This window comes from Gopherus evgoodei, chromosome 2 (assembly GCF_007399415.2).
Source record: "Gopherus evgoodei ecotype Sinaloan lineage chromosome 2, rGopEvg1_v1.p, whole genome shotgun sequence".
In the NCBI taxonomy this organism is placed as follows: Eukaryota; Metazoa; Chordata; order Testudines; family Testudinidae; genus Gopherus; species Gopherus evgoodei.
This window is the reverse complement of record NC_044323.1, coordinates 156,575,408-156,585,729: the sequence shown is the minus strand read 5'-3', so window position 1 is coordinate 156,585,729 and position 10,322 is coordinate 156,575,408. Positions and strand designations below refer to the sequence as shown.

The following is a 10,322-nucleotide window of genomic DNA, read 5'->3' as shown; positions in this document are numbered from 1 at the left end:
TACCAGATGTAAGGAGAATTAGAAAAAAAACTAGCTTTGACAGTGCTATTAGGATTCCTTGCCCAGAACCAGCAGTCATTCCAGTTATCACAGATTCCAAAGCCAGAAGAGATCATTGTGATCATTTACTCTGACCTCCTGTACAGCACAGGCCATAGAGAATGCCCAGAATAATTCCTACAGCAGATCTTTTAGAAAAACATCCATTCTTGGTTTAAAAATGGACCATGATAGAGAATGCCCTCGACTCTTGATAAATGGTTCCACTGTTTAATTGCTCTCACCCTTAAAAGATGATAGCTTATTTTTGTTCTCTCTGTGTGAGGACAAGGTTGCACTTCCTGAGTACCTTCTTGCTAAACTCCCTCATGGCTTGTCTACACATAAACCGCTACAGCGGCACCGCTGCAGCACTTCTGTGAAGACATTATCTACACCAACAGGAGGGGTTCTCCCATCTCTCCATAGGTAATCCACTTCCACAAGAGGCAGTAGCTAGGTTGACAGGAGAATTGTCCCATTGACCATGGGCTGTATACACCTGGTTGATTTAACTTGTGTTGCTCAGGGGTGTGGATTTTCACACCCCTGAGCGACATAGTTATAGCAATCTAATTTCCTACTATAGATCCGCCTTAGTTTCTATTCCACTGTTTCCTGGGAGTTTGGGGGGGAGAGAAATCTTTTTAAAGGCTGACACCACACAATCTCCTCTTCACAGCTCTTTTCTCACTATCACACAGATGCCTTTGGAAAAAACACTTGAAAACTCTTCAAAGAATGAAATACACCCTCTATCTCTTGAATGGTTTAGTAGGCAGAGTGGGGGGAAATAACCACTTACTATTTAAAAAGTGCTATCTATGATTTATTTCATTTTGTAAAAGCAGCAAAGAGTCCTGTGGCACCTTATAAACTAACAGACATATTGGAGCATGAGCTTTCGTGGGTGAATACCATTTCGTTGGATGCATGTATTCACCCACGAAAGCTCACGCTCAATACGTCTGTTAATCTATAAGGTGCCACAGGACTCTTTGCTGCTTTTACAGATCCAGACTAACACAGCTACCCCTCTGATGCTTATTTCATTCCGACTCTTAGGAGTGCTGTACATTAGAAAACTTGCTTTGGTTTAACTCCTAAATCAGTTTTAAATCGATTTAGCTAAACCTGTGCAAACCCTTCATGTAGACACATTTAAACTGGTGTAGAATCATAGAATCATATATTATCAGGGTTGGAAGGGACCTCAGGAGGTCATCTAGTCCAACCCCCTGCTCAAAGCAGGAACAATCCCCAACTAAATCATCCCAGCCAGGGCTTTGACAAGCCGGGCCTTAAAAACCTCTAAGGAAGGAGATTCCACCACCTACCTAGATAACCCATTCCAGTGCTTCACCACCCTCCTAGTGAAATAGTTTTTCCCAATGTCCAACCTAGACTTCCCCCACTGCAACTTAAGAGCATTACTCCTTGTTCTGTCATTTGCTACCACTGAGAATAGTCTAGATCCATTCTCTTTGGAACCCCCTTTCAGGTAGTTGAAAGCAGCTATCAAATCCCCCCTCACTCTTCTCTTCTGCAGACTAAACAATCCCAGTTCCCTCAGTCTCTCCTCATAAATCATGTGCTCCAGCCCCAGGATAATCTTTGCTTAAATTGGTTTAGCTTCATTTGGTAATTTATCTAAGTGAGACTTAAGTGTTGCGTAAGTCTTGTGCTGGCCCTCTGCATAGGGGCAGAATTTCATCCTGTGTCCCTATACACTAGCTTCAGTGCTGCTTCATTTATATGCACTTGAAATAAATATGCTCAGAACAAGACATGAGATACTTATCTTGTTTTGAGAGCTGCTGTCTTGTTTTGCATCTCTCTTCCCTTTCTAGTTGCTTTCATTTTTTGTCTACTCTGTGATCCTATTTCATGCAATTTTAGGCTGATCTTTGGAAGTTGAAAGTAATTGGGTGATTTGCAGTAGAAAGGAAGACTCCTGGGGGGAAAGTACGGAGATAACTTAGTGAAAACTCTATGGGAAATCAGGTCCCATTCAAGTAGAAAGATATAAATGTTTGCTGTCATTCCCCTTGAGTTTCTCATAATGCAACACAGCTTTGATCATTTTTATTAAGGAACTGATCCAAAGCACACTGAAATGAATTTCCATTGACTTTAGTGGGCTTTGGATCAGGTTGTAAATCATAAAGGACCTGAGTGATTCCAACTGATGCCCTCTGAGAACTGTGTTTGTGCTAGAATATGCTAATATATATATTTTCCCCTTTCTATCCACATTGGATTATCTCATATTCAAGTTGAATTAAATCTGTCCCTTATGCCAGTATGTGTGCAATGCAACTCCCAAGCTGCAATGTAAAGCCTTTCCAGAAGTGTAGTGACTATGGCTTTAAATCATGCAACGGAGAGCATACACTCAGACTGCTGTGCCCGTATGGAATCACTATTTCTTCAGTGGGGTTCTGCATGAACTTGGCAGTGTGTCCATGTGCTACACTTTGCAGCTGGGGGGGGGGGCTTATAAATACCCCCCCCCATTATTTCCTTCACTACTCAGACTGTTCAATACAGATTATATTCCAGACACATGAAGAATTTGTGAATGATAACTCAGTGCTTACATCCCCAAAAGCACCAGCTGAAGAGGAATATTTACCAATATTACATGTCCATCTGTATAGGACTGGAACATTAGTACTTTGTTCTAATCGTGTGTATAATTTCATCAGTCATTTCCAGATCTATTTGGTAACATATGACACACACTCTGAGAAAATTGTGTATGCAGTTCTTTATCTTTATTGTCTAGCTTTATTGCACATACTTTATTGAAGCCTTCATTACTTTACCACTCAAGGTTTCCATAGCTATTTTGAATTTAGTTTAAACATATTTTGTCTCCCAAGTGACTTAATTTTATTTTAAGGTTTTGAATCATCCAAATTGAACATAGCCCCTGAACTGATAAGTAAACACCATGCATATTCTGGAAGCAAGCCAATGGGCACTCTGCAAGCATACTGATACTGTGCATAGAGAAAAAACATCATAGAACTTTAACTTTAAACCTAAATTGTCTCTGAATTAAATACATGGTGCGACATTTTTAGCTCAGTAAATTTATGGATTGTTTTGTGACCTGATTGGGAAATCGACACACAGTCTAAATCAATCCTTCTTCTTCTCCTCTTTTCTCTCTTCCTCTCCTGCTGCCTCTTCCTTCTTCTCCCCATCTTCAGCTTCCTCAGCAGCCTCTTGGGATTCCTCTCCTTCTTCTGCTTCTTCCTCTTCTCCTCCTTCCTCCTCCTCCTCACCCTCTTTGGCTTCCTCAGATTCCTCCTTGGTACCTTTAAAAATTGAGCAGCAATAAAGCATTCCACATCTTGCATGTAGCAGCTGCTGAGCCAGGGTCTTGATTCTGCTTTAATTGAAGTAAATGATAAAACCCCTACTGACCTCAATGGGAGCATAAATGAACTTAGGCTACATCTACACTACAGCCAGGATCCATGCTCTGAGATCGAGCCACCAGCAGTCGATTTAGCAGGTCTAGTGAAGACCTGCCAAATCGACAGCAGATCACTCTCTAGTCGACCCCTGTACTTTACCCCTGATGAGAAGAGTAAGGTAAGTCAATGGGAGAGTTTCTCCCATCAACCACCCGCGGTGTAGACCCCGTGGTAACTTGACCTAAGGTACGTCAACCTATTCATGTAGCTGGAGTCGCATAGCATAGGTCGACTTACCATGTGAGTGTAGACATGGCCTTAGTTTGGGGGCTTCAAAAAAAAACTTATATTAAGTTCAGGGTGTGTTTATTTGGGCTAGGGCTTTCAAGAGACTAAGGGAGTTAGGCACTAAATCCTATTGAATTTTAAAGGGATTTGGGTATTTAACTTCTCTAGGCTCCTTTGAAAATCCTGGCCTTAAAAAAACGCAAATGATTGGCAACTCATTTTAAGCCTTGGTCCAAAACCCACTGAAGTCAAAAGGAGTCTTTCCACTGACTTCAGTGAACTCTGGATGAGCACATTGATGATACTCTGGAAAATGCACTATCTAGTTACAGATGAGCTTTCATACTAAGTGGATCTTAGATAACTGTTTAAATAAAAAACAAATTTGCTTTCAGATGCGTGTCGTTGAAATCCTCCCCCAAGGATTAATCATAGATCATTAATATCTGCCTGTTTAATTTTTTTTCCTGCTGTTTAGGCATTTAAGATTTTACAATCCATTGTTTAGTGCATTAGACTATGTGCCCTGAGAATGATTATAGCACCAAAAAGGGAATGAAGATTCTCTGTGGAGCTCTAGTTCAAAGACACAGGATAACAAAACAAATTGCAACAGGAACTGCGAAAGGATGCTCCCGAGAATAATTATTTTTAAATGTTTCTTTAAAAACTTCCGAGTTTAGTAAAGAAAGTAATGGAAAAAAGTACTTTGGTGGAAGGACAGTGGAAATAACTGGCAAGATCCCCAGCTGATGTAAATCAGCACAGTTTCACTGAACTCAATAGCATTGATTTATGCCAGCCGACGATCTGGTTCAAGATGTTCCTGTTCTTTTCAGGAATGTCTGCAAATAGTAAATTAAGTATTGTTTATTGGCTTGAGAATTTGCCCATAGCACTTTCTATTAACATAGCCCAATGCTCTTTCTTTGAAAGTCAATTGCAAAGCTCCCATTGACTGCCAGAAGAGCAGGATTGGCCTCATAATGTATTGAATATTCAATATTTGTCTGATTTCATCCTTCATATTGTACTTAGGTTTTCCTACACATGAATCATGGGATCAATCCAGCAATTCCTTACATATGTGAATAGCCCCATTTAAGCCAATGGGTCTATTCACTTGAGTTAGGAGTGTTTATATTAACAAAGATTTGCAGATTGAGGCCTCATATATGAGCACAGGTGAATTCTGGAATAGCATGCTTTGAAAGTAACCAAATGTACCTTCTTCCTCTTCTTCAGCTTCTTCTCCTCCCTTCTCCTCCTCAGCCTCCTCCTTCTCCTCCACCTCCTCCTCACCTTCTCCTTCTGAAGGGGGCGCTGCTTTCGCCACTTCCATTTTTGCTGCCTCAATAGTCTCCTCTACTTCTATCTGTTCTTCCTGAACGTGACTGGAGTAGTAAGCAGGGAAGGAACGGGCTGGCATCAAATAGGAGCTGCTCTGTAAACCGCTGAAGGCAGATCTGCCAAAGACTGGGGCACTCTGAGTGTAGCCACTGGTTATGCTTCCAACACCAGTGAAACTAAGCCGTGTCTCCTCACCTTCCAACAATTTTCTAGAGGAGAAAAACGAAACTATTATGTATTGTTTGTCCTGCAGTTGGGCCTAGAAGCACCATTCATGGGCCAGGACCGCACTGTGCTAGAGGCTGTACAAACACGGAACAAAAAAGATGATCCCTGCCCCCCAAATATTACCATCTTATACCCTTTTAGTAATAAAGACCATTATTCTACAATAAACAACTGTCTGGCAATTATACAGTGGTCCAAAAAGGATGGCATTTTATCAAATTGAGTTACAGAAGGTAGAAATAAGACATCAATGTGCATCACGGGATGTAAAGAACCCTTAGAAAGGGAACTAATAAAAAACAGCATGAAAATAACATCACTACACCAACAATGGAAGATAGTTGTATTCTGTTATCCTGTAGCACTGCACAGAGTAGGGACACCCAACAATTTGACCTCCTCCTTTTGTTCCAGGGGGTGCATGTTTAATAAATATACCAAGCAGTTTTATACTGAAAAAACACTCCCTTCCTCTACACTCAGATACAGGTAGTCAAAATAATTTTAACTTGGTGTTTGCAGTTTCCATTAATGCCTAAGATCAAGCATAAAACAATGATGTAGCAGTAAGTTTGCTCCCAAACATTAGCCTTCAGATGAGATTTTAAAAGCACCTAAGTAAATTGTAGTGGGATTTGTGCTCCTAAAACACTTAGGCACTTTTAATAATCCCAGCCTTTGTATTTATTATTTTAATTAGGCATTGCTGGTTCTAACAAACTTTTTGTATTCAACAAATATAAGCATGGAAGGTTTATTATATAGTGAAGACTTTGTTCTGAAGCAAACATTTCACCTTCAAATCATTTTTGGTTGGCTTTTTTTCTCTGAGTGGGTTTAGGGGCTAGTTAATAAAAAACCTGAAGAATAAAATAGAATTCTATAGGAAACCTGCAGCAGTGTTTTCTATAGTGATGAGAGAGTACAGAAAATGACCTCATAGTTCTTATCTATTTCAGATACCTATTAGTCTATGAAAGGCTAACACAGTCAGCAGCTATAATTCTTGCCAAATATTAGAGCTAATTATGTAAAGGGCTTAAAGCTAGTGAGAGGTATGAAAAATAAAATGGAATTTCTCCAGCTGCAAGAGAAAATTTCTGATTCACTTAACACTTTCTCCATCATACCTGTAGGCTGCAATTTCAATATCCAGAGCCATTTTTACATTGAGAAGATCTTGATATTCTTTCAGATAACGGGCCATCTCACTCTTTGTGGTTCTCAGTTCATTTTCTAATTTATTAATTGTGTCCTGTTGGGAATAAGAATATTCAAAGACATAAAATCTTTATTCCCCTACAATCCTATTAAATGTAATCCTGCTGCAGCAAGGGAATGTATTTGATGGACCCACGTCTGGCCTCAAATATAAGGCTGAAACTCTCATTAAGTGCCACACCATCTGATAAGGTTTTTCCATGCCTAACATATGATTCTATTTCATTTAATGGTTTTAAGATCCAAAGTGGTTTTGATTTTCCCTATATCCCACAAACAATTGCCAGAATATATTTTAGTCCCCACTATTTTTTAAAGAATAGGTGCTTATTTGAGAGCAGAAAGCAAGTTATGTTGTGAAGCTACAATCGTTCAATGGATAGTATTTTACATTTTAGCCTAATGTCATTTTTCTTTAGTTCATGGAACTTCATGCCAATAAACACAATGGGCCAGATCCTTAGATGGTATCTACTGGCATAGTTCCTCAGTGGAGCTACATCGATTTGTACCAGCTAAAGATCTGGCCCATTAGATTCTGTGCCCACTACCTGCATTTGCAGATATGTTTATCTAGTCCATTTCCATCCCTTTTCATTAAAGAAGTGATGGATTCTTTGCTAATTCAAACTAGTTAGTTCCTAATATGGTGGTTACTAAAAGAGAGAATGACCCTCTTGAATCATATCTTGTTTTAATGATATAATCCAGTACTTCTTACTATGGCAAAACTTCCAGTTGACTTTAATCACAGAGTCATAGAAGCATAGGACTGGAAAGGACCTCAACAGTTCATCTAATCCAGTCCTGTGCACTCAAGACAGGGCTACCTAATAACTAGACTGTTCCTGACAGATGCTAATGAAGAGTTTTACCTGAGTAAGGGCCACAAGATTTTACATACAGTAATAAGTGATTCAAGGACTAAATTATTCCAGAAATTTTTGTATTTTTTTAAACACAAACTCCCTTCATTTTTTTCTTAATTTTTTATTCTTTGCTTATTTTGCATTTTCTAGTATTATTTTCTTAATTACATTTTTTTCATTAAAGGATCAATCAAATCCTTTAAAAATGTATCCATGTAATTAATATCACCTAACATGCATTAGAACTAATACCACCAGTTCAGATTTTATTAATTAACTACAATATACAATTCATAACTCACCCAACCCAATGAATTTTAATCCTGTTAATAGAGCTGTACTCTGTTTATTAAAATGATCATAACTAACAATGTTTTTAATTGTAGTCATGTAATTAGCACTGTGTAGAACACCATTGTAAGTAATGCAGCTCATTTAACTGCATTCCGTTATAAGCATTACAAAACATTCATCATAACTAATGGCACCTTTTTAGTTGCTACTCATTTTGCTGAGTTCCGCTTATTTCACCAGAATTGGGTTTTAACTTAACCCTTTAAAAACCATTCCTGTAATGAATATACATCCTACTTAATGCAAACCTTTGTGTTACTTTCTCTTATACCTGAGGATACAAGCACCATGGACATTTTGCATTTAGTTGCAAAGAAGCACTGTCTATGTTCTGGGGGGTCCATGCCGAAGGGAGATCTCTTACCTGCCTAGAAGACTGCAGGGGTCAATTCCCTGAGTAGGGCCAGATCCAAAGCTTGTGTTAGTGTATTCCCACTGAATTCAATGGGCTTTGAATCCGACTTTAGGGGGTGGGGATTTCTGTACCGTGCCTGTACAGATGCTGGGGTTGCCGCCTTCATTACTTATCTAGGTGCTGGACAGCTCCCTGGGTCGGCGCTAGAGATAAGACACCCCGCGGTGCTGGACAGCTCCCTGGGTCGGCGCTAGCGATAAAACACCCCGCGGTGCTGGACAGCTCCCTGGGTCGGCGCTAGCGATAAGACACCCCGCGGTGCTGGACAGCTCCCTGGGTCGGCGCTAGCGATAAGACACCCCGCGGTGCTGGACAGCTCCCTGGGTCGGCGCTAGCGATAAGACACCCCGCGGTGCTGGACAGCTCCCTGGGTCGGCGCTAGCGATAAGACACCCCGCGGTGCTGGACAGCTCCCTGGGTCGGCGCTAGCGATAAGACACCCCGCGGTGCTGGACAGCTCCCTGGGTCGGCGCTAGCGATAAGACACCCCGCGGTGCTGGACAGCTCCCTGCCTGGGCGCTGGGGATGATGCCTGTAGCTACCGGCCCGGGCGCTCGGGATGCAGGACAGCTCCTGCTGGGGATACTGCACCGTTGCCCGCCCGAGTGACCTGCCCAGGCTCTGCAGGGGTCCCGGGTACCCGCCTGCCCATATCCCGGGGGAGGCTCACCTGCATGGCGGCGATGTCGGCGTTCTGCTTCTCCTCCAGCTCCTGCAGCTGCCTCTCCATCGCCTCGTTCATGCCGCGGGTGGCCTCGATCTCCAGCGTCTTGGCCTTGAGCAGCCGGCGGCTCTCGGAGATCTCGTCCTTGGCGGCGCGCACGGCGTCGGTGTTCTTGGCGGCGCTCTCGGTGAGCACGGTGAAGCGGCTGCGGAACCACTCCTCGGCGTTCTGCATGTTGCGCGCCGCCAGCTTCTCGTACTGCGCCCGGATGTCGCGCAGCGCGGCCGAGAGGTCCGGCTTGGCCGACACGTCCATCTCCACCGAGAGGTGCGCGTACTGGATCTGCGCCTGCAGCTCGGCCAGCTCCTCCTCGTGCACCTTCTTGAGGAAGGCCAGCTCGTCCAGCAGGCTGTCGATGCGCTTCTCCAGCTCGGCCCGGGCCAGCGCCGCCTCGTCCGCCCCTTTGCGCACCTCCAGCAGCCGGCCCTCGGCGTCCTCCCGGCTCAGGATCTCCTCCTCGTAGCGCGCCTGCAGCCCGCGCAGCGTCTCCTCCAGGCTCTCCCGCTCGCCCTGCAGCGCCTGCTTCTCGCCGCTGGCCTCCTCAGCCGCCAGGCGCAGCTCGCGGATCTCCTGCTCGTAGAGGGCGCGGAAGCGGGAGGGCTCGGTGTGCTTCTGCCGCAGCACCAGCAGCTCGGCCTCCAGCACCTTGTTCTGCTGCTCCAGCTCGTGCACCCGCTCGATGAAGCTGGCGAAGCGGTCGTTGAGGTCCTGCAGCTGCGCCTTCTCCTGGCTGCGGATGGACTTGAGGTCGCTGCTCATGGCCGCCACCTGGCTCAGGTCGAAGCTCTCCACCGAGGGCAGCAGGCAGCCCGAGGCCGACGAGGCGGCGTAGCTCCGGCGCACAGACACGGAGGAGACCGGCGCCGAGAGGCTGGAGTAGGTGGAGCGGGACAAGCCATAGCCGCCGCCGCCGCCGCCGCTGCGCACAGTGGCGATGTGCAGCCGGGGGCTCTCGGCGTAGCGCCGCTTGTAGGCGGGGAAGAAGGGCTCGTAGCCGAAGGAGCTCATGGCGCCGCCCGCGCAGGAGGAGAAGCTGCTCTGCGCTCGGCCGCCGCCCGCCCGCCCCTACTTATACCCGCACAAGGGGGCTCTGACGCAGCCGCCCCGTCGCGGGGAGAGGCCGCGGGCGCCGGTGTCAAGAGCAGGGAGCGCGCTGCGCCAAGGGGAGGGGCCGGGCTCCGCCTCGGAGACTGGGCTGGTCTGATCGCCCGCTCCGCGTCAGTAGTTCCTCTCAGCCCGCTTCAGCCCGTCCTCCCAGCTCCCCTCCCATCGCTCCCAGCTCCCATCGCCCCCTTCGCCCCCATCATCGCCTCCTTCACCCCCATCCTCCCGCAGCAGCTCTGTACCTATTGGGTTCCAGGACACAGCAGCTCTGTAGCAGGGCAGTTACCCCACTCCTAGGGGGA

General features: G+C 45.1%; 1 protein-coding gene across 3 annotated transcripts; it reads right to left on the bottom strand.

Moving 5' to 3' along the window:
- Nucleotides 1–2,806: 2,806 nt before the first annotated feature.
- On the bottom strand, nucleotides 2,807–9,991 carry NEFL (neurofilament light). Of its 3 annotated transcripts, none has more exons than XM_030552031.1 (4): nucleotides 8,863–9,991; nucleotides 6,464–6,588; nucleotides 4,983–5,314; nucleotides 2,807–3,439 (listed from the first exon to the last, which is right to left on the bottom strand). In XM_030552031.1, the coding sequence occupies exons 1-4, from the start codon at nucleotides 9,922–9,924 to the stop codon at nucleotides 3,087–3,089; spliced, it is 1,872 nt and encodes a 623-aa protein (XP_030407891.1). In that variant the 5' UTR covers nucleotides 9,925–9,991; the 3' UTR covers nucleotides 2,807–3,086. The 3 variants fall into 3 exon arrangements, with proteins under 3 accessions (XP_030407891.1, XP_030407892.1, XP_030407890.1); XM_030552032.1 differs by having other exon boundaries at nucleotides 3,086–3,365; XM_030552030.1 differs by having other exon boundaries at nucleotides 3,086–3,365; nucleotides 5,058–5,314.
- Nucleotides 9,992–10,322: the final 331 nt, after the last annotated feature.